At 45.2% G+C, this 24,105-nt stretch overlaps 1 protein-coding gene across 3 annotated transcripts in view; it reads right to left on the bottom strand.

Moving 5' to 3' along the window:
- Window positions 1–606: 606 nt before the first annotated feature.
- wdr93 (WD repeat domain 93) overlaps window positions 607–24,105 on the bottom strand; it is a 40,573-nt gene continuing 17,074 nt past the window's right edge. For all 3 annotated transcript variants that reach the window (XM_029744996.1, XM_029744998.1, XM_029744999.1), the window contains exons 9-15: window positions 22,768–22,857; window positions 22,114–22,245; window positions 15,709–15,934; window positions 14,497–14,557; window positions 7,878–8,034; window positions 1,949–2,147; window positions 607–826 (exon numbers count right to left, since the gene is read on the bottom strand). In XM_029744996.1, coding sequence (XP_029600856.1) covers window positions 676–826; window positions 1,949–2,147; window positions 7,878–8,034; window positions 14,497–14,557; window positions 15,709–15,934; window positions 22,114–22,245; window positions 22,768–22,857 — 1,016 coding nt within the window. In that variant the 3' untranslated portion in view covers window positions 607–675. The remainder of the gene's footprint in view (window positions 827–1,948; window positions 2,148–7,877; window positions 8,035–14,496; window positions 14,558–15,708; window positions 15,935–22,113; window positions 22,246–22,767; window positions 22,858–24,105) is intronic.

Here is a 24,105-nt window from a genome sequence, read left to right as displayed (position 1 = left end):
CTTAATCTCCCATTTTATTCAAAGCCCTAAAAGCAGGGTCCATTCTTCAGTGGATCTAAGAAAGCAGATGGAAGAAACCATACATTATTGCCTGTAACATATGCTAACATCAAACCTAATAATGTAAAACCTTCATTTACCGCTTTTCCTAAAAGTCAAGATGCCAACCTGGAAGAACGCAGGTTACGCTGAGGGAGATTTAGTATTCAATCAATATATCCTCTAGGTTTCATGTGTCAGTCTATGTAGTGACGTAAGACATGTGGCCGTGGTAATGTCCTGCTTGTGCTGGTTCTGTAAGATGGTAACAGCTTGTCAGTTCTATAAGATGGTAACAGGGTGTTGTTGGTTCTGTAAGATGGTAACAGGGTGTTGTTGGTTCTGTAAGATGGTAACAGGGTGTTGTCAGTTCTGTAAGATGGTAACAGGGTGTTGTTGGTTCTGTAAGATGGTAACAGGGTGTTGTTGGTGCTGTAAGATGGTAACAGGGTGTTGTTGGTTCTGTAAGATGGTAACAGGGTGTTGTTGGTTCTGTAAGATGGTAACAGCTTGTTGTCGGTTCTGTAAGATGGTAACAGGGTGTTGTTGGTTCTGTAAGATGGTAACAGGGTGTTGTTGGTTCTGTAAGATGGTAACAGGGTGTTGTTGGTTCTGTAAGATGGTAACAGGGTGTTGTCAGTTCTGTAAGATGGTAACAGGGTGTTGTTGGTTCTGTAAGATGGTAACAGGGTGTTGTTGGTTCTGTAAGAGCACCAAGGCAGCATGCTCTTGGAGCTGGTTCCATGTCTCAGTCATGACTTTGTTTCTCTCCTCCACAGATTCAATCCTGTAACACAATACAGACAAACACACAGCCAGAACAATTATTTACAACAGAATACTGTGGAAAACCCCCAATTACACAATATACAGACACACAGCCAGGACAGTTATATGCAACAGGCTACTGTAGAAACCCCCCACTATAACACACAATACAACAGACTACTGTAGAAAACCCCCAGGACTATAACACACAATACAACAGACTACTGTAGAAAACCCCCAGGACTATAACACACAATACAACAGACTACTGTAGAAAACCCCCAGGACTATAACACACAATACAACAGACTACTGTAGAAAACCCCCAGGACTATTACACACAATACAACAGACTACTGTAGAATACCCCCAGGACTATAACACACAATACAAAAGGCTTAGGCCAACACGTTTTCAACCTCTCCTTTGGGACCCCCAGCCATTCCAGGTATTTGAACTATTCCAGAGCTAATATAGCTGATCTAACATGTTAACTAGTCATCAAGCTCTTGACTAGGTGAATTACTACTACCAAACTAAACTAAATAAATCAGTTCTTAAACAGAGCTGAGCTAGTTCAGGGCTACTACCAAACTAAACTAAATAAATCAGATCTTAAACAGAGCTGAGCTAGTTCAGGGCTACTACTAAACTAAATAAATCAGATCTTAAACAGAGCTGAGCTAGTTCAGGGCTACTACTAAACTAAATAAATAAATCAGTTCTTAAACAGAGCTGAGCTAGTTCAGGGCTACTACTAAACTAAATAAATCAGATCTTAAACAGAGCTGAGCTAGTTCAGGGCTACTACTAAACTAAATAAATAAATCAGTTCTTAAACAGAGCTGAGCTAGTTCAGGGCTACAACTAAACTAAATAAATCAGTTCTTAAACAGAGCTGAGCTAGTTCAGGGCTACTACTAAACTAAATAAATAAATCAGATCTTAAACAGAGCTGAGCTAGTTCAGGGCTACTACTAAACTAAATAAATAAATCAGTTCTTAAACAGAGCTGAGCTAGTTCAGGGCTACTACTAAACTAAATAAATCAGTTCTTAAACAGAGCTGAGCTAGTTCAGGGCTACTACTAAACTAAATAAATCAGATCTTAAACAGAGCTGAGCTCAGCCTGTAAACAAACCTTGGTTGGAAATAGAGGTTGCATGTTTCCTCCAAGTTCCAGGCGCCTGTCCCTGATTGGCCCTGGTGTGATGATGCTCTGCCGTCATGTCCATGTCTGTACGGCTTGACAACAGCAGCATCTTGGAAACGGAACACAAAGAGTCGACTCCCTCCGTCCTCCAACTCCTCCCCACTGTCACGACCGGGTCGCTGATCACCTGGAGAGAAGGAATGGATTAATATCACATCATTACAACGACCAAGACGCTGATCACCTGGGGAGAAGGAATGGATTAATATCCCATCATTACAACGACCGGGACGCTGATCACCTGGGGAGAAGGAATGGATTAATATCCCATCATTACAACGACCTGGACGCTGATCACCTGGGGAGAAGGAATGGATTAATATCCCATCATTACAACGACCTGGACGCTGATCAGCTGGGGAGAAGGAATGGATTAATATCACATCATTACAACGACCTGGACGCTGATCACCTGGGGAGAAGGAATGGATTAATATCACATCATTACAACGACCGGGACGCTGATCACCTGGGGAGAAGGAATGGATTAACATCACATCATTACAACGACCTGGACGCTGATCACCTGGGGAGAAGGAATGGATTAATATCACATCATTACGACCTGGACGCTGATCACCTGGGGAGAAGGAATGGATTAACATCACATCATTACAACGACCTGGACGCTGATCACCTGGGGAGAAGGAATGGATTAATATCCCATCATTACAACGACCGGGACGCTGATCACCTGGGGAGAAGGAATGGATTAACATCACATCATTACAACGACCGGGACGCTGATCACCTGTGGAGAAGGAATGGATTAACATCACATCATTACAACGACCGGGACGCTGATCACCTGGGGAGAAGGAATGGATTAATATCACATCATTACAACGACCGGGACGCTGATCACCTGGGGAGAAGGAATGGATTAATATCCCATCATTACAACGACCTGGACGCTGATCACCTGGGGAGAAGGAATGGATTAATATCCCATCATTACAACGACCTGGACGCTGATCAGCTGGGGAGAAGGAATGGATTAACATCACATCATTACAACGACCGGGACGCTGATCACCTGGGGAGAAGGAATGGATTAACATCACATCATTACAACGACCTGGACGCTGATCAGCTGGGGAGAAGGAATGGATTAATATCACATCATTACAACGACCGGGACGCTGATCAAGTGGGGAGAAGGAATGGATTAATATCCCATCATTACAACGACCTGGACGCTGATCACCTGTGGAGAAGGAATGGATTAATATCCCATCATTACAACGACCTGGACGCTGATCACCTGGGGAGAAGGAATGGATTAATATCCCATCATTACAACGACCTGGACGCTGATCAGCTGGGGAGAAGGAATGGATTAATATCCCATCATTACAACGACCTGGACGCTGATCAGCTGGGGAGAAGGAATGGATTAATATCACATCATTACAACGACCTGGACGCTGATCACCTGGGGAGAAGGAATGGATTAATATCCCATCATTACAACGACCTGGACGCTGATCACCTGGGGAGAAGGAATGGATTAACATCCCATCATTACAACGACCGGGACGCTGATCACCTGGGGAGAAGGAATGGATTAACATCACATCATTACAACGACCGGGACGCTGATCACCTGTGGAGAAGGAATGGATTAATATCCCATCATTACAACGACCGGGACGCTGATCACCTGGGGAGAAGGAATGGATTAACATCACATCATTACAACGACCGGGACGCTGATCACCTGTGGAGAAGGAATGGATTAATATCACATCATTACAACGACCGGGACGCTGATCACCTGGGGAGAAGGAATGGATTAACATCACATCATTACAACGACCGGGACGCTGATCACCTGGGGAGAAGGAATGGATTAACATCACATCATTACAACGACCGGGACGCTGATCACCTGGGGAGAAGGAATGGATTAATATCCCATCATTACAACGACCGGGACGCTGATCACCTGGGGAGAAGGAATGGATTAATATCCCATCATTACAACGACCTGGACGCTGATCACCTGGGGAGAAGGAATGGATTAACATCACATCATTACAACGACCTGGACGCTGATCACCTGCGGAGAAGGAATGGATTAACATCACATCATTACAACGACCGGGATGCTGATCACCTGGGGAGAAGGAATGGATTAATATCCCATCATTACAACGACCGGGACGCTGATCACCTGTGGAGAAGGAATGGATTAATATCCCATCATTCCATGACCGGGACGCTGATCACCTGGGGAGAAGGAATGGATTAATATCCCATCATTACAACGACCGGGACGCTGATCACCTGGGGAGAAGGAATGGATTAATATCCCATCATTACAACGACCGGGACGCTGATCACCTGGGGAGAAGGAATGGATTAACATCACATCATTACAACGACCGGGACGCTGATCACCTGGGGAGAAGGAATGGATTAACATCACATCATTACAACGACCTGGACGCTGATCACCTGCAGAGAAGGAATGGATTAATATCACATCATTACAACGACCGGGACGCTGATCACCTGGGGAGAAGGAATGGATTAATATCCCATCATTACAACGACCTGGACGCTGATCACCTGGGGAGAAGGAATGGATTAATATCCCATCATTACAACGACCGGGACGCTGATCACCTGGGGAGAAGGAATGGATTAATATCCCATCATTACAACGACCTGGACGCTGATCACCTGGGGAGAAGGAATGGATTAATATCCCATCATTACAACGACCTGGACGCTGATCACCTGGGGAGAAGGAATGGATTAATATCCCATCATTACAACGACCTGGACGCTGATCACCTGGGGAGAAGGAATGGATTAACATCACATCATTACAACGACCTGGACGCTGATCACCTGGGGAGAAGGAATGGATTAATATCCCATCATTACAACGACCGGGACGCTGATCACCTGGGGAGAAGGAATGGATTAATATCACATCATTACAACGACCGGGACGCTGATCACCTGGGGAGAAGGAATGGATTAATATCCCATCATTACAACGACCTGGACGCTGATCACCTGGGGAGAAGGAATGGATTAATATCCCATCATTACAACGACCGGGATGCTGATCACCTGGGGAGAAGGAATGGATTAACATCACATCATTACAACGACCTGGACGCTGATCACCTGGGGAGAAGGAATGGATTAATATCACATCATTACAACGACCGGGACGCTGATCACCTGGGGAGAAGGAATGGATTAATATCCCATCATTACAACGACCTGGACGCTGATCACCTGGGGAGAAGGAATGAATTAATATCCCATCATTAAAACGGAATTCAGTTCTGTTATATAACAGTTAAAGCCTGAAAAGGAATGGCTTAACATCACATCATTAAAACGGAATTCAGTTCTTTTATATAATGGTTAAAGCTGTTGTTGATATCCTGTAGGTCAGTAAATGTAAACTAAGGATATTTTCCATAAACAATATATTATATATTAATATACAATATATTATTATTAATGTTGCTGGTAGGTAGTAATGCACCCCCTCCTGCTGACTCCATATTGTGGCTGTGAAACTCTGTCATATAGTGAGTGTAGCTGGTGCATGGAAGTCAAGCGCAGGAGAGCAGAGATGAGTGGACAAAGAACTTTACTGGTGCATGGAAGTCAAGCGCAGGAGAGCAGAGATAAGTGGACAAAGCACTTTACTGGTGCATGGAAGTCAGGCGCAGGAGCGCAGAGATGAGTGGACAAAGCACTTTACTGGTGCATGGAAGTCAGGCGCAGGAGAGCAGAGATGAGTGGACAAAGAACTTTACTGGTGCATGGAAGTCAGGCGCAGGAGAGCAGAGATGAGTGGACAAAGCACTTTACTGGTGCATGGAAGTCAAGCGCAGGAGAGCAGAGATGAGTGGACAAAGAACTTTACTGGTGCATGGAAGTCAGGCGCAGGAGAGCAGAGATGAGTGGACAAAGAACTTTACTGGTGCATGGAAGTCAGGCGCAGGAGAGCAGAGATGAGTGGACAATGAACTTTACTGGTGCATGGAAGTCAGGCACAGGAGAGCAGAGATGAGTGGACAAAGAACTTTACTGGTGCATGGAAGTCAAGCGCAGGAGAGCAGAGATGAGTGGACAAAGCACTTTACTGGTGCATGGAAGTCAAGCGCAGGAGAGCAGAGATGAGTGGACAAAGAACTTTACTGGTGCATGGAAGTCAAGCGCAGGAGAGCAGAGATGAGTGGACAAAGAACTTTACTGGTGCATGGAAGTCAGGCGCAGGAGAGCAGAGATGAGTGGACAAAGCACTTTACTGGTGCATGGAAGTCAAGCGCAGGAGAGCAGAGATAAGTGGACAAAGCACTTTACTGGTGCATGGAAGTCAAGCGCAGGAGAGCAGAGATGAGTGGACAAAGAACTTTACTGGTGCATGGAAGTCAGGCGCAGGAGAGCAGAGATGAGTGGACAAAGAACTTTACTGGTGCATGGAAGTCAAGCGCAGGAGAGCAGAGATGAGTGGACAAAGAACTTTACTGGTGCATGGAAGTCAAGCGCAGGAGAGCAGAGATGAGTGGACAAAGAACTTTACTGGTGCATGGAAGTCAAGCGCAGGAGAGCAGAGATGAGTGGACAAAGCACTTTACTGGTGCATGGAAGTCAGGCGCAGGAGAGCAGAGATGAGTGGACAAAGCACTTTACTGGTGCATGGAAGTCAAGCGCAGGAGAGCAGAGATGAGTGGACAAAGCACTTTACTGGTGCATGGAAGTCAGGTGCAGCAGAGCATAGATGAGTGGACAAAGCACTTTACTGGTGCATGGAAGTCAGGCGCAGCAGAGCATAGATGAGTGGACAAAGCACTTTACGGAGGCAATCATTTGCACAGAACGCAACCGCGTCACAAAACAAATGCCCAACGAACAAGTGAGGCAGCACAAAGTACAGCCAGAAGAGGACTGGCCACCCCTCTGGGCCCGGTTCCTCTTTACCTGGTACAGCCAGGAGAGGACTGGCCACCCCTCTGGGCCTGGTTCCTCTTTACCAGGTACAGCCAGGAGAGGACTGGCCACCCCTCTGGGCCTGGTTCCTCTTTACCAGGTACAGCCAGGAGAGGACTGGCCACCCCTCTGGGCCTGGTTCCTCTTTACCAGGAACAGCCAGGAGAGGACTGGCCACCCCTCTGGGCCTGGTTCCTCTTTACCAGGTACAGCCAGGAGAGGACTGGCCACCCCTCTGGGCCTGGTTCCTCTTTACCAGGTAAAGCAACATTACTATCTACCAGCAACATTACTAACTACCAGCAACATTACTAACTACCAGCAACAATACTATCTACCAGCAACATTACTATTTACCAGCAACATTACTAACTACCAACAACATTACTATCTACCAACAACATTACTATCCACCAGCAACATTACTATCTCCCAGCAACATTACTACCTACCAGCAACATTACTACCTACCAGCAACATTACTATCTACCAGCAACATTACTATCTACCAGCAACATTACTAACTACCAACAACATTACTATCCACCAGCAACATTACTAACTACCAGCAACATTACTATCTACCAGCAACATTACTATATAGCATAACTGATCCTATTGTTGCAAAGAGTTCTGGGATATTAGAATCCTGTTGTCTTAAAAGTTGTCATCCTCAACCTAGCACTAAACTAAATCCAGAAATAATCTGGAATAAAATATGCCTTTCAAGATCCACTATTGCTGATTGTTCCAGTACCTCTTATGAACAGAGGCTTCAGAACCATGCAACACAATTGTCGATTTAGTATAATTGGTCCATGCCATATAAATCTAAGCAGAGTATGAAATTAAATGTTTATCTTTTTTGTCTTGCAAGACGTTCCAGTACCTGTTATGAGCAGAGACTGCTGCGTGGGGTCCAGTAGAAACACAGGATTCCAGGGACTGGCCAGGAGATGAGTGTCTGGGAGGGAGAAGCAGCACACTACTCTCCTATCTACCATGTCTTGGAGGAAGATCTTCCCATTCCTCTGCATGATCAGAGCCTGTTTACCAGGGACCATCAGGAAACATGATCAGAGCATGTTTACCAGGGACCATCAGGAAACATGATCAGAGCCTGTTTACCAGGGACCATCAGGAAACATGATCAGAGCCTGTTTACCAGGGACCATCAGGAAACATGATCAGAGCCTGTTTACCAGGGACCATCAGGAAACATGATCAGAGCCTGTTTACCAGGGACCATCAGGAAACATGATCAGAGCCTGTTTACCAGGGACCATCAGGAAACATGATCAGAGCCTGTTTACCAGGGACCATCAGGAAACATGATCAGAGCCTGTTTACCAGGGACCATCAGGAAACATGATCAGAGCCTGTTTACCAGGGACCATCAGGAAACATGATCAGAGCCTGTTTACCAGGGACCATCAGGAAACATGATCAGAGCCTGTTTACCAGGGACCATCAGGAAACATGATCAGAGCCTGTTTACCAGGGACCATCAGGAAACATGATCAGAGCCTGTTTACCAGGGACCATCGGGAGGATTGTGTTCTAACCATTATGAATAGTAATGATACATGTATTTTAATACCTTTAGGGAGATTAATATTATCACATTTTTACATAAGGAATGTCAGTTTTTAATTAATTTCCTTAATGTTCAAAACTTACAATGTATTTAAGAGGTGCGCTTCTTTGGAACTCATGTGGTACCCATTAAGCCCAGTTCGGACATTTTACATATTTTATCAAATATGTTGTAAGTAAAGTCATAAAACTTCACATGAGAGATTCATCTTTTAATTTTCTCCCCACTTTTCTTACAAAAACTAGATTAGCACAGTACAGAGGAACTCTGGAGCTCTGTCAGAGGGACCATCGGGTTAGGGTTGCTGCAGAGATGGTTGTCCTTCTGGAAGGTTCTCCCATCTTCACAGAGGAACTCTGGAGCTCTGTCAGAGTGACCATCGGGTTAGGGTTGCTGCAGAGATGGTTGTCCTTCTGGAAGGTTCTCCCATCTCCACAGAGGAACTCTAGAGCTCTGTCAGAGAGACCATCGGGTTAGGGTTGCTGCAGAGATGGTGGTTCTTCTGGAAGGTTCTCCCATCTCCACAGAGGAACTCTGGCGCTCTGTCAGAGTGACCATCGGGTTAGGGTTGCTGCAGAGATGGTTGACCTTCTGGAAGGTTCTCCCATCTCCACAGAGGAACTCTGGAGCTCTGTCAGAGTGACCATCGGGTTAGGGTTGCTGCAGAGATGGTTGTTCTTCTGGAAGGTTCTCCCATCTCCACAGAGGAACTCTAGAGCTCTGTCAGAGTGACCATTGGGTTCTTGGTCACCTCCCTGACCAAGGCCCTTCTCCCCAGATTGCTCAGTTTGGCCGGGCGGCCAGCTCTAGGAAGAGTGTTGGTGGTTCCAAATTTCTTCCATTTAAGAATGATGGAGTCCACTGTGTTTTTGGGGACCTTCAACACCACATAAATGTTTTGGTACCCTTCCCCAGATCTGTGCCTCGACACAATCCTGTCTCGGAGCTCTACGGACAATTCCTTCCACCTCATGGCTTGGTTTCTGCTCTGACATGGACTGTCAACTGTGGGGTCTTATATAGACAGGTGAGTGCCTTTCCAAATCATGTCCAATCAATTTAATTTACCACAGGTGGTCTCCAATCAAGTTGCAGAAACATCAAGGATGATCAATGGAAACAGGATGCACCTGAGCTCAATTTCGAGTCTCATAGCAAAGGGTCTGAATACTTATGAAATAAGGTATTTCTGTTTTACATTTTTTATAAATTAGCAAACATTTCTAAAAACCTGTTTTCGCTTTGTCATTATTGGGTATTGTGTGTAGATTGATGAGGACATAAAATAACACATATGGAATCATGTAGTAACCAAAAAAGTGTTTTTATATTTTATATTCTTCAAAGTAGCCACCCTTTGCCTTGATGACAGCTTTGCCCAGACTTGGCATTCAGCTTCATGAGGTAGTCACCTGGAATGCATTTCAATTAACAGGTGTGCCATGTCAAAAGTTAATTTGTGGAATATCTTTCCTTCTTAATGCGTTTGAGAGGGTAGTGTGTATGGCCCAGTACATCACTGGTGCCAAGCTTCCTGCCATCCAGGACCTCTATACCAGGCGGTGTCAGAGGAAGACCCTAAAAATTGTCAAAGACTCCAGCCACCCTGGTCATAGACTGTTCTCTCTGCTACCGCACGGCAAGCGGTACCAGAGCGCCAAGTCTAGGTCCAAGAGGCTTCTAAACAGCTTCTACCCACCAAGCCATAAGACTCCTGAACATCTAATCAAATGGCTTCTCAGACTATTTGCATTGCCTCCACCCCCTCTTTCACGCTGCTGCTACTCTCTGTTATTATCTATGCACAGTCACTTTAATAACTTTACCTACAAACTTTTGAACGGTAGTGTACATGTACATATTACCTCGATTACCTCGACTAACTGGTGCCCCCGCACATTGACTCTGTACCGGTACCCCCTGTATTTAGCCTCCACATTGACTCTGTACCGGTACCCCCTGTATATAGCCTCCACATTGACTCTGTACCGGTACCCCCTGTATATAGCCTCCACATTGACTCTGTACCGGTACCCCATGTATATAGCCTCCACATTGACTCTGTGCCGGTACCCCCTGTATATAGTCTCCACATTGACTCTGTACCGGTACCCCCTGTATATAGCCTCCACATTGACTCTGTACCGGTACCCCATGTATATAGCCTCCACATTGACTCTGTACCGGTACACCCTGTATATAGCCTCCACATTGACTCTGTACCGTAACACCCTGTATATAGTCTCCACATTGACTCTGTACCGGTACCCCCTGTATATAGCCTCCACATTGACTCTGTACCGGTACCCCCTGTATATAGCCTCCACATTGACTCTGTACCGGTACCCCCTGTATATAGCCTCCACATTGACTCTGTACCGCTACCCCCTGTATATAGCCTCCACATTGACTCTGTACCGGTACCCCCTGTATATAGTCTCCACATTGACTCTGTACCGGTACCCCCCTGTATATAGCCTCCACATTGACTCTGTACCGGTACCCCTGTATATAGCCTCCACATTGACTCTGTACCGGTACCCCCTGTATATAGCCTCCACATTGACTCTGTACCGGTACCACCCTGTATATAGCCTCCACATTGACTCTGTACCGGTACCCCCTGTATATAGCCTCCACATTGACTCTGTACCGGTACCCCCTGTATATAGCCTCCACATTGACTCTGTACCGGTACCCCCTGTATATAGCCTCCACATTGACTCTGTACCGGTACCCCCTGTATATAGCCTCCACATTGACTCTGTACCGGTACCCCCTGTATATAGCCTCCATATTGACTCTGTACCGGTACCCCCTGTATATAGCCTCCACATTGACTCTGTACCGGTACCCCCCTGTATATAGCCTCCACATTGACTCTGTACCGTAATACCCTGTATATAGCCTCCACATTGACTCTGTACCGGTACCCCCTGTATATAGCCTCCACATTGACTCTGTACCGTAATACCCTGTATATAACCTCCACATTGACTCTGTACCGGTACCCCTGTATATAGCCTCCACATTGACTCTGTACCGGTACCCCCTGTATATAGCCTCCACATTGACTCTGTACCGGTACCCCCTGTATATAACCTCCACATTGACTCTGTACCGGTACCCCCTGTATATAGCCTCCACATTGACTCTGTACCGGTACCCCCTGTATATAGCCTCCACATTGACTCTGTACCGTAATACCCTGTATATAACCTCCACATTGACTCTGTACCGGTACCCCCTGTATATAGCCTCCACATTGACTCTGTACCGGTACCCCTGTATATAGCCTCCACATTGACTCTGTACTGGTACCCCCTGTATATAGCCTCCACATTGACTCTGTACCGGTACCCCCTGTATATAGCCTCCACATTGACTCTGTACCGTAACACCCTGTATATAGCCTCCACATTGACTCTGTACCGTAACACCCTGTATATAGCCTCCACATTGACTCTGTACCGTGATACCCTGTATATAGCCTCCACATTGACTCTGTACCGGTACCCCCTGTATATAGCCTCGACATTGACTCTGTACCGTAATACCCTGTATATAGCCTCCACATTGACTCTGTACCGGTACCCCCTGTATATAGCCTCCACATTGACTCTGTACCGGTACCCCTGTATATAGCCTCCACATTGACTCTGTACCGGTACCCCCTGTATATAGCCTCCACATTGACTCTGTACCGGTACCCCCCTGTATATAGCCTCCACATTGACTCTGTACCGGTACCCCCCTGTATATAGCCTCCACATTGACTCTGTACCGGTACCCCTGTATATAGCCTCCACATTGACTCTGTACCGGTACCCCCTGTATATAGCCTCCACATTGACTCTGTACCGGTACCCCCCTGTATATAGCCTCCACATTGACTCTGTACCGGTACCCCCTGTATATAGCCTCCACATTGACGCTGTACCGTAATACCCTGTATATAGCCTCCACATTGACTCTGTACCGGTACCCCCTGTATATAGCCTCCACATTGACTCTGTACCGGTACCCCCTGTATATAGCCTCCATATTGACTCTGTACCGGTACCCCCTGTATATAGCCTCCACATTGACTCTGTACCGGTACCCCCTGTATATAACCTCCACATTGACTCTGTACCGGTACCCCCTGTATATAGCCTCCACATTGACTCTGTACCGGTACCCCCTGTATATAGCCTCCACATTGACTCTGTACCGTAATACCCTGTATATAACCTCCACATTGACTCTGTACCGGTACCCCCTGTATATAGCCTCCACATTGACTCTGTACCGGTACCCCTGTATATAGCCTCCACATTGACTCTGTACCGGTACCCCTGTATATAGCCTCCACATTGACTCTGTACCGGTACCCCCTGTATATAGTCTCCACATTGACTCTGTACCGGTACCCCCTGTATATAGCCTCCACATTGACTCTGTACCGGTACCCCCTGTATATAGCCTCCACATTGACTCTGTACCGGTACCCCTGTATATAGCCTCCACATTGACTCTGTACTGGTACCCCTGTATATAGCCTCCACATTGACTCTGTACCGGTACCCCCTGTATATAACCTCCACATTGACTCTGTACCGTAACACCCTGTATATAGCCTCCACATTGACTCTGTACCGTAACACCCTGTATATAGTCTCCACATTGACTCTGTACCGGTACCCCCTGTATATAGCCTCCACATTGACTCTGTACCGGTACCCCCTGTATATAGCCTCCACATTGACTCTGTACCGTGATACCCTGTATATAGCCTCCACATTGACTCTGTACCGGTACCCCCTGTATATAGCCTCGACATTGACTCTGTACCGTAATACCCTGTATATAGCCTCCACATTGACTCTGTACCGGTACCCCCTGTATATAGTCTCCACATTGACTCTGTACCGGTACCCCCTGTATATAGCCTCCACATTGACTCTGTACCGGTACCCCCTGTATATAGCCTCCACATTGACTCTGTACCGGTACCCCTGTATATAGCCTCCACATTGACTCTGTACCGGTACCCCCTGTATATAGCCTCCACATTGACGCTGTACCGTAATACCCTGTATATAGCCTCCACATTGACTCTGTACCGGTACCCCCTGTATATAGCCTCCACATTGACTCTGTACCGGTACCCCCTGTATATAGCCTCCATATTGACTCTGTACCGGTACCCCCTGTATATAGCCTCCACATTGACTCTGTACCGGTACCCCCTGTATATAGCCTCCACATTGACTCTGTACCGGTACCCCCTGTATATAGCCTCCACATTGACTCTGTACCGTAATACCCTGTATATAGCCTCCACATTGACTCTGTACCGGTACCCCCCTGTATATAGCCTCCACATTGACTCTGTACCGGTACCCCCTGTATATAGCCTCCACATTGACTCTGTACTGGTACCCCCTGTATATAGCCTCCACATTGACTCTGTACCGGTACCCCCTGTATATAGCCTCCACATTGACTCTGTACCGGTACCCCTGTATATAGTCTCCACATTGACTCTGTACTGGTACCCCCTGTATATAGCCTCCACATTGACTCTGTACCGGTACCCCCCTGTATATAGCCTCACTATTGTTATTTTACTGCTGCTCTTTAATTATTTGTTACTTTTATTTCATACTTTTTTTTGTATTTTTCTTAACTGCATTGTTGGTTAAGGGCTTGTAAGTAAGCATCTCACTGTAAGGTCTACACCTGTTGAATTCTCCTAAGATAGGAGTCGTACGATAAGAGTAGTAAGAGAAGATAGGAGTAGTGATTGTCTGTCATGGATAGACGATAGTGAAACAGAGAAACACACTAGTCCAGCATCACTACATTTGATGAGACTGAGAAATGGACCTGGTGGCCTGAGAGAGTCAACATAATAAAGCTGGTTTACCAGGCGCTGGAGGAACGGAACAGTAGCAGTCACCACGGGGAAACAGCCAGGATCTGATGGTCTGACAGATAGAAGACAGAAGAGACAGGAAGTTATAGAGGGAGGGGAAACAGCCAGGATCTGATGGTCTGACAGATAGAAGACAGGAAGTTATAGAGGGAGGGGAAACACCCTGGATCTGATGGTCTGACAGGAGAGACAGGAAGTTATAGAGGGAGGGGAAACACCCTGGATCTGATGGTCTGACAGGAGAGACAGGAAGTTATAGAGGGAGTGGAAACACCCTGGATCTGATGGTCTGACAGGAGAGACAGGAAGTTATAGAGGGAGGGGAAACACCCTGGATCTGATGGTCTGACAGGAGAGACAGGAAGTTATAGAGGGAGGGGAAACACCCTGGATCTGATGGTCTGACAGGAGAGACAGGAAGTTATAGAGGGAGGGGAAACACCCTGGATCTGATGGTCTGACAGGAGAGACAGGAAGTTATAGAGGGAGTGGAAACACCCTGGATCTGATGGTCTGACAGGAGAGACAGGAAGTTATAGAGGGAGGGGAAACACGCTGGATCTGATGGTCTGACAGATAGAAGACAGAAGAGACAGGAAGTTATAGAGGGAGGGGAAACACCCTGGATCTGATGGTCTGACAGGAGAGACAGGAAGTTATAGAGGGAGGGGAAACACCCTGGATCTGATGGTCTGACAGGAGAGACAGGAAGTTATAGAGGGAGTGGAAACACCCTGGATCTGATGGTCTGACAGGAGAGACAGGAAGTTATAGAGGGAGGGGAAACACGCTGGATCTGATGGTCTGACAGATAGAAGACAGAAGAGACAGGAAGTTATAGAGGGAGGGGAAACACCCTGGATCTGATATCTGACAGATAGAAGACAGGAAGTTATAGAGGGAGGGGAAACAGCCTGGATCTGATGGTCTGACAGATAGAAGACAGGAAGTTATAGAGGGAGGGGAAACACCCTGGATCTGATGGTCTGACAGAAGAGACAGGAAGTTATAGAGGGAGGGGAAACACCCTGGATCTGATGGTCTGACAGATAGAAGACAGGAAGTTATAGAGGGAGGGGAAACACCCTGGATCTGATGGTCTGACAGGAGAGACAGGAAGTTATGAAGCTCTATATCATGTTTCTATCAATGCTTGGTATGGGTTACTCAAGTTAACCTTGTGTAGAATAGAATACTGTAAACCTTTCTGATAGTTGTGTGACATCATGAGAGTCCAGTCCTCTTCCTGCGTAGACTAGATGACATGCTCCACTCTTACAGGTGACCAGTAGATGCACCTGTGTGCTGGTGTGGTTCGGACCCTGGCTGTGTAGGGCATCCTCAGTAGCCGTACTAGGCCAGTAATCCACAAATATTATGCTGCTGAACACACTGTCTGCTTCCACTGAGACAACAGACAGAGGAAGACCTACACAATGGAGGAGAGAGATAAGAGACTTACTGCACACAGTCATATTCACTTAATCCAGTTAGGAAATAAATACATACAGCACAGCTCTTCTAGGTCCTTACACTGATGAGAAATAGGCTCCAGGGTCTGTACATATGAAATGGCAACTTAACAATTGATGTAAACAAAACAAAGAAATAAGAAAACATTTACTTTGAAATATTATGGTTGTGTGCTTTTTACCAAGGGCCTCATTTATAAACGTTGCGTATGCATCAAAATATACCCCAAAACATGCACTGGTTCAGCCAAAAGTTAGCATTTATAAAAACTGAATTTGGTGTTCAATAACCACAGCAAAGTTTGATCCTAGCCTACAGCTTCCACGACCCCAGCCACAGCAAAGTCTGATCCTAGCCTACAGCTTCCACGACCCCGGCCACAGCAAAGTTTGATCCTAGCCTACAGCTTCCACGACCCCGGCCACAGCAAAGTCTGATCCTAGCCTACAGCTTCCACGACCCCGGCCACAGCAAAGTTTGATACTAGTGTCATGACGTTGGCCTCTGGGTAAGTTTTATGACCCCCCCCATAAATACCTTTCTCCCTTTCCTCTCTTGACTCTACTGAAGGACCCTTGAAAAGCCTTCGTTAAACATTGAGAGTTGGGGAACATCAAAAGGTGGGGGGGAAAGGAACAATATTTCGGTAATGGAACCAGTTGAAAATATCCGTTGGTACTTAATGAATATGATGTCAGTTCGGTTGTCATCTGAGACATTATGACTGATGACAGGACGACATAAACTGTATCTGGGAAAGTCTACACATTCTAGTTATCAGATTCACATGGTATTGCTATGCAATTTAAATGTTTAAATTTGAAACTATTTGTGAAAAGATTAAATGTAATCTTAGCTTCCAAATGAGAGAATTGGGTTTTCATAAGGTTAGAGCTCTGCTCAATCAGTGGCCCGCCCCTGTGAATAGACATTGGTTATAAACTATGAAACACACCCTTCTCTCCCTCCACTATATAAGCCCTTAACGAAAATATAACTTTCTGTTCCGAGGACGACGGTCCATACGTTAAAAGGACTAACATGTCAACTACAGAACTAAGCCAACCTCAGCATGAGCTTTGGTTGCGAATGGTATGAACTTTGAACTCTTATTCACCAAAGAAGTGATACCTCCTACCCGTTGAGTTAGCAACGGCCGCTGTAAACGTGGGCTAGGAAAGGACGGACGACAGATCCAGTCTAACACACAACGACGACACTACAAAGTATCAAGTTTACCAACAGAGACATTCTTCCGAGAACAGGAAGCTCTCTGTTGGGCAACACGGCCAGCATCTACGACCAACCTACCGAAGCGTAGCTCAGAGTAAATATTTATTGCATTTTCCTTTTCCAAATGGGCGGTTATTTAGAATGCATAAGATTCTGTATTTACGATAGCATAGCTTCTCCCTTTGTTCTTCAGTCCTCCCGCGCTTTCATTCAAGCCCAACCCCCTCTCTTTGTGTAACCAGCCGTCATACAGGTTCCATCCCCCAGGGACGTTTTCTTGTAGGACATAATTAGTAATCAATGTATGATCCATTCTGTGTATATGTAATTCTGTGTGATTAGTTAGGTATTTAGTAAATTAATCATTATTTACAGGGGAGGTTACTGATGAGTCACTGTCAGGACCGGCAGGGGGAGTGGGTCCGGTTACTTCCCTGGGCGGAGTACAGTTGAAGTCGGAAGTTTACATACACCTTAGCCAAATACATTTAAACTCAGTTTTTCAGAAATTCCTGACATTTAATTCTAGTAAAAATTCCCAGTTTTAGGTCAGTTAGGATCACCACTTTATTTTTAGAATGTGAAATGTCAGAATAATAGTAGAGAGAATTATTTATTTCAGCTTTTATTTCTTTCATCACATTCCCAGTGGGTCAGAAGTGTACATACGCTCAATTAGTATTTGGTAGCATTGCCTTTAAATTGTTTAACTTGGGTCAAGTTTTAGGTAGCCTTCCACAAGCTTCCGACAATAAGTTTGGTGAATTTTGGCCCATTCCTCCTGACAGAGCTGGTGTAACTGAGTCAGGTTTGTAAGGCTCCTTGCTCGCACACGCTTTTCAGTTCTGCCCACAAATTTTCTATAGGATTGAGGTCAGTGCTTTGTGATGGCCACTCCAATACCTTGACTTTGTTGTCCTTAAGCCATTTTGCCACAACTTTGGAAGTATGCTTGGGGTCATTGTCCATTTGGAAGACCCATTTGCAACCAAGCTTTAACTTCCTGACTGATGTCTTGAGATGTTGCTTCAATATATCCACATAATTTTCCTCCCTCATGATGCCATCTATTTTGTGAAGTGCACTAGTCCCTCCTGCAGCAAAGCACCCCCACAACATGATGCTGCCATCGCCGTGCTTCACGGTTGGGATGGTATTCTTCAGCTTGCAAGACTCCCCCTTTTTCCTCCAAACATAATGATGGTCATTACGGCCAAACAGTTCTATTTTTGTTTCATCAGACCAGGGGACATTTCTCCAAAAAATACGATCTTTGTCCTCATGTGCAGTTGCAAACCGTAGTCTGGCTTTTTTTAATGGCGTTTTTGGAGCAGCGGCTTCTTCCTTGCTGAGCAGCCTTTCAGGTTATGTCGATATAGGACTTGTTTTACTGTGGATATAGATACTTTTGTACCCGTTTCATCCAGCATCTTCACAAGGTCCTTTGCTGTTGTTCTGGGATTGATTTGCACTTTTTGCACAAAAGTACGTTCATCTCTAGGAGACAGAACACGTCTCCTTCCTGAGCGGTATGACGGCTGCGTGGTCCCATGGTGTTTATACTTGCGTACTATTGTTTGTACAGATGAACGTGGTACCTTCAGGCATTTGGAAATTGCTCCCAAGGATGAACCAGACTTGTGAGGTCTTGGCTGATTTCTTTTGATTTTCCCATGATGTCAAGCAAAGAGGCACTGAGTTTGAAGGTAGGCCTTGAAATACATCCACAGGTACACCTCCAATTGACTCAAATTATATCAATTAGCCTACCAGAAGCTTCTAAAGCCATGACATCATTTTCTGGAATTTTCCAAGCTGTTTAAAGGCACAGTCAACTTAGTGTATGTAAACTTCTGACCCACTGGAATTGTGATACAGTGAATTATAAGTGAAATAATCTGTCTGTAAACAATTGTAAACAATCCCTCCACCTGCCCTGGACATCCAGTGAAGCCCTGTCTATGTCTCTCCTGGACTCCTGGGGGGGGGGTACTGTCACATCTGCTCCGGCGTTCAACATTGCCGGTCTACTAACCCCCGGCCCTGGCAACCCATCATTACGCACACCTGGCAACCATCATTACGCACAACTGTGCCCCATCATGAGGCTTCCCTGGACTTCATCACTCAATGATTACTTCCTCTTTATCTAGCACTCTGCTGTATCACCCATTAGGTAGTATTGTTTCCTGTTTTCATGTTTAGACGCTGCTCCTGTTTTTGTATTAACTCTATTTTCGTTCCTTTTAAACTCACCAGCTGCACCTGCTTCCTGACTCCCTACGTCTCCGTTACAATAATAATAGCCAATCAGTATCGAGCTGAACTGTGAATGGTCCTGGCACACCAAAACAATATGTGTCAAGGGAAGCCAGTTTGGTTTTGGCTTCACTCAAATTACATCACATCGAGAACAATACGTAATTGACAGAAACAGCTTGAATTGTTGTATCTCATTGCGTTGTTGTCCTCCGGTGGCTAGTGTTAAGTTCTTATTTTTCAGAGTAAATAACTCAAGGACACTAGAGAAGCTTAACCAAGTTTAATTCTGCCCAAAGGGTTTTACAGCTGTAATTCAGACAACCAAACATTTCTCACCATCACAGGTATATATATCCCACTTAAGACATTCCTCCTTCTCTCCAATCCTTACATCTTATCGTTCAACAGGAAGAGGATAGTAAGCCCTTATTACTGACCTCACCTCCTGACCTCAACCCCTCCTTCCCCTAATCCACAGATGTCCCTCTGCCTCCCCTATAGCAATCCTTTGATCTCCTCCCGTCCACCCAGCACATTCCACAGCCACTCTGTCTTTCTACAGATCTCACTTCTTAATATACTATGCGTCTGATCTATCATGTCTTTAATACCTCAATGTTCAAAATTTCGAATCCAACACTAGCTAGCAAAAATTGTCCCTTTCCTAAATTAGCTATGGATAGCGATAGGGATTTGGACTTGTGGTTTTACTTAATCTGAGGGTACTGGCCAATGATTATAAGGATGATTCTGATCCAACTATTAATTCATGCATTGTTTTTGCCCCTGGACTGAGAGGATGTTCAATATGTAGAAGGATAATGTTAACTAGCTAACGTTGGCTATCAAAACAAAGATTCGCACACTTTATATAACGTCCCAGTAATTTAAAACACCAATGTTGTTTCGGCATCACTGTGACTTCTTTCTGACCCTGAAGACAGTGATTTTTAAATAAAAATACATCTATTTTATTTTAACCCCTTTTCATGGTATCCAATTGGTAGTTACAGTCTTGTCTCATCACTGCAACTCCCATGCGGACTCGGGAGAGGCGATGGTCGAGAGCCGTGCGTCCTCCGAAACACAACCCAACCAAGCCGCACTGCTTCTTGACACAATGTCCACTTTAACCCGGAAGCCAGCCACACCAATGTGTTGGAGGAAACACCGCACACCTGGCTACCGTGTCAGCGTGCACTGCACTGCACCCAGCCCGCCACAGGAGTCGCTAGTGCGCGATGGGACAAGGACATCCCTGCTGGCCAAACCCTCCCCTAACCCGGACGACGCTGGGCCAATTGTGCGCCGCCCCATGGGTCTCCCGGTAGCTGCAACAGAACCTGGACTCAAACCCAGAATCTCTAGTGGCACATCTAGCACTGCGATGAAGTACCTTAGACCACTTCGCCATATATATATATATATATATATATATATATATATATATATATATATATATATATATATATATATATATATATGGAGTGTGCAACTGTCTTTGTTTTTATAGCTTTCCAGTTTATTCTCCGTTAATCAGCACCTCTACACTAAATAATTTTCTCTGGGTGTGCACCAGCTCATGCTATTCATTAAACTAGCTAATATTACCCATGAAAGGAAGTTAGGCTAGCGAGCGAGCATTTTAGCCAGGTAGCCATGGACAACAAAATAAAAGCGTGTACTGTATGACAGAGTCATAGACCGTTTCGTCAACATGAAAGAGAGGAGGATGGCATTTCTCTACAAGTAGCGACTTGCGGTAACATGAACTTGCTTGACCGTGCTGTAGGTCATGTAACTGTTTGTTACATGCAATATGCTTTGTGGACTTCACCAGGACAGATGTTGCTCTCTTTATTCAGCCGCTATGTCTTCTTATTGTCTCCGCCTCAGGCCAATACACCACGGTGGCAAGGCATATGAACTAACAGATTATAGAGCAAACTAAATGATCAAAAAACATCGGTTGTAATATGGCTTCCCCAGTGATTCTACTCATGCACCACTACACTTTCTCTGGGAACAACGTGAATTTGTGCGTGAAGCAGATGCGATGCGACTCAAGTTTCGCGATCAGGTGGAACCAGTAGCGATGCGTGGGTAAAATCACTGGGGAAGCCAAGACAGAAATAAAATACATATTACAACCTGTGTTGTGATAACTGCGTTGTTCGCTCTATAACCTGTTAGTTCATATGCTTTGCCACCGTGATATATAGGCTTAAGGCCGAGGCAAAACATTCTTGAATTCAAACTGTATTTTTACAGGTCCACAACAATGTGCAATTATTTTAGTCTTTCAGAAACAGACAGATAGGCTACAGCAAATGCCACTGCAAAAGAAAACATGCCAACCCCTACAAAGACATTTGATCAAGTTCACCATGAATTGATGTTTCCTTAGATACTGTCTTGGCCTAATTCCAATAATTCCAAAGTACACAGAAAATGAGGGTGTTATTGTTTTCCAAGCAGAGTTTTAATGCTCGTTCACAAGTACACAGGTTTACCACAGGTCTGATTTAGAACGGGAAACTTTATCAATCTCAACATTATTGTACATGCGCAGTCTTTCCAGAAAGGGCCACACAGATATTTAGTGTAACATTTAGGTAACTGTGTGGACAGCGAACTCACCTAAGTGTCTGTCCCAGACAGTAACCAGTCCATTAACCAGTCCCAGAGTTATGTGTCTAGTACAGCTGCTAACAGCAGAACACAGGATCTCCTGGGCATTGGGCCACAGTGCATCAGCCTTGGGCTCCGGGTCTGGAACAGAGAGACAACATGATGAGCAGCTACTTTTGGGGCAGCAGGAAGCTTAGCGGTTAGAGCGTTGGGCCAGTAACTGAAAGGTTGCTGGATTGAATCCCCGAGGTGACAAGGTAAAAATCTGTCGTTCTGCCCCTGAACAAGGGCAATTAACCCACTGTTCCCAGGTAGGCCGTCGTTGTAAATAAGAATGTGTTCTTTACTGACTTGCCTAGTTAAATAAAGGTAAAAACATTGTTTTAAATAAACATTTTTAAAGCTGCAACACCTCTGCCCCCTGCTGGTCATGAACATATACTACACCCAGAACATTCAGGTCATATACTGACACATTAAACGGGCCTGTATTCATAAAGCCTTTCAGAGTCTAGGATCATAGTTGTAATAATCTAAATGATAAAACTGATCCTAGATCAGACACTTGAATACAAACCCAGGATCTTTTTTTAACATCAACACAGATCCTATTGTTATGGCATAGTACATGTGACTAAATGACCCCCAACCTAATCAACCTACCTGCTTTGTCTTTGGGAGCTTTCCACAGTAAGTACTGCAGCAGATTGTGGCTGCCGCTCCACCACAGACACACAGCTACAGCCACTCCTCCTGGAGAGAGAGACAGACAGGGGACATGGAATCAGTTGTGCCGAGTCTGCACTGAACTGCCAGGACCTAGGAACAATAGTATAATAGTATCACTGAACTGGGGTGGCAGGTAGCCTAGTGGTTAGAGCATTGGGCCAGTAACCGAAAGGTTGCTAGATTGAATCCCCGAGCTGACAAGGTAAAGCTCTGTCGTTCTGCCCCTGAACAAGGCAGTTAACCCACTGTTCCTAGGCTGTCATTGTAAATAAGAATTTGTTCTTAACTGATTTGACTAGTGAAATAAAAAATAAACTGCCAGGACCTAGGAACAATAGTATCTCTTGACCAATTCACGAAAATAGTCATGGCCTCTAAACCTTCTAGCTTCATTGTGGACCCTATTCCAACTAAACTACTGAAAGAGCTGCTTCCTGTGCTTGGCCCTCCTATGTTGAACATAATAAATGGCTCCCTATCCATTGGATGTGAACCAAACTCACTAAAAAAGTGGCGGTAATAAAGCCTCTCTTGAAAAAGTCAAACCCTGACCCGGAAAATGTAAAAAACTATCGGCCTACAGTACCAGTCAAAAGTTGACACACCTACTCATTCAAGGGTTTACCTTGATTTTTACTATTTTCTACATTGAAAAATAATAGTGAAGACACATTTTACATGTTCCTATCCAATTGTGTACTTTTGTTTGTTTCTTCGAGTTGTTTGTAATGTTTTTTTTTTTTTTTACTTATTTTGTACATAATGTTGCTGCTACCATCTCTTATGACCGAAAATAACTTCTGGACATCAGAACTGTGATTACTGACCACGAACTGGCAGAATGCTTTTTTTCCTTTAACGAGCCTGACGTGAATGACACACTGCTTTCCCGGGACCAGGCCCAGATCCGTCATTTGCGTGACGAGAAGGCAGAGAAAAAGGGTCTAGAAAATAAAACCGATGACCTACGTGTAATATTATGCTTCACGGAGTCGTGGCTGAACGGCGACATTATCAACATACAGCAGGCTGGTTATACGCTGTATCGACAGGATAGAATAGTGGACTCTGGTAAGACAAGGGGCAGTAGACTATGTATTTTTGTAAATAACAGCTGGTGTACGATATCTAAGGAAGTCTCGAGGTTTTGCTCGCCTGAGGTAGAGTATCTCATGATAAGCTGTAGACCACACTATCTATCCACGGAGTTATATATTTTTGTAGCTGTCTACATACCACCACAGACTGATGCTGGCACTAAGACCGCACTCA

This window comes from Salmo trutta, unplaced genomic scaffold (assembly GCF_901001165.1).
Source record: "Salmo trutta unplaced genomic scaffold, fSalTru1.1, whole genome shotgun sequence".
NCBI lineage: Eukaryota > Metazoa > Chordata > Actinopteri > Salmoniformes > Salmonidae > Salmo > Salmo trutta.
The sequence above is the reverse complement of the archived record's forward strand: the minus strand, read 5'-3'. Positions and strand labels throughout refer to the sequence as shown.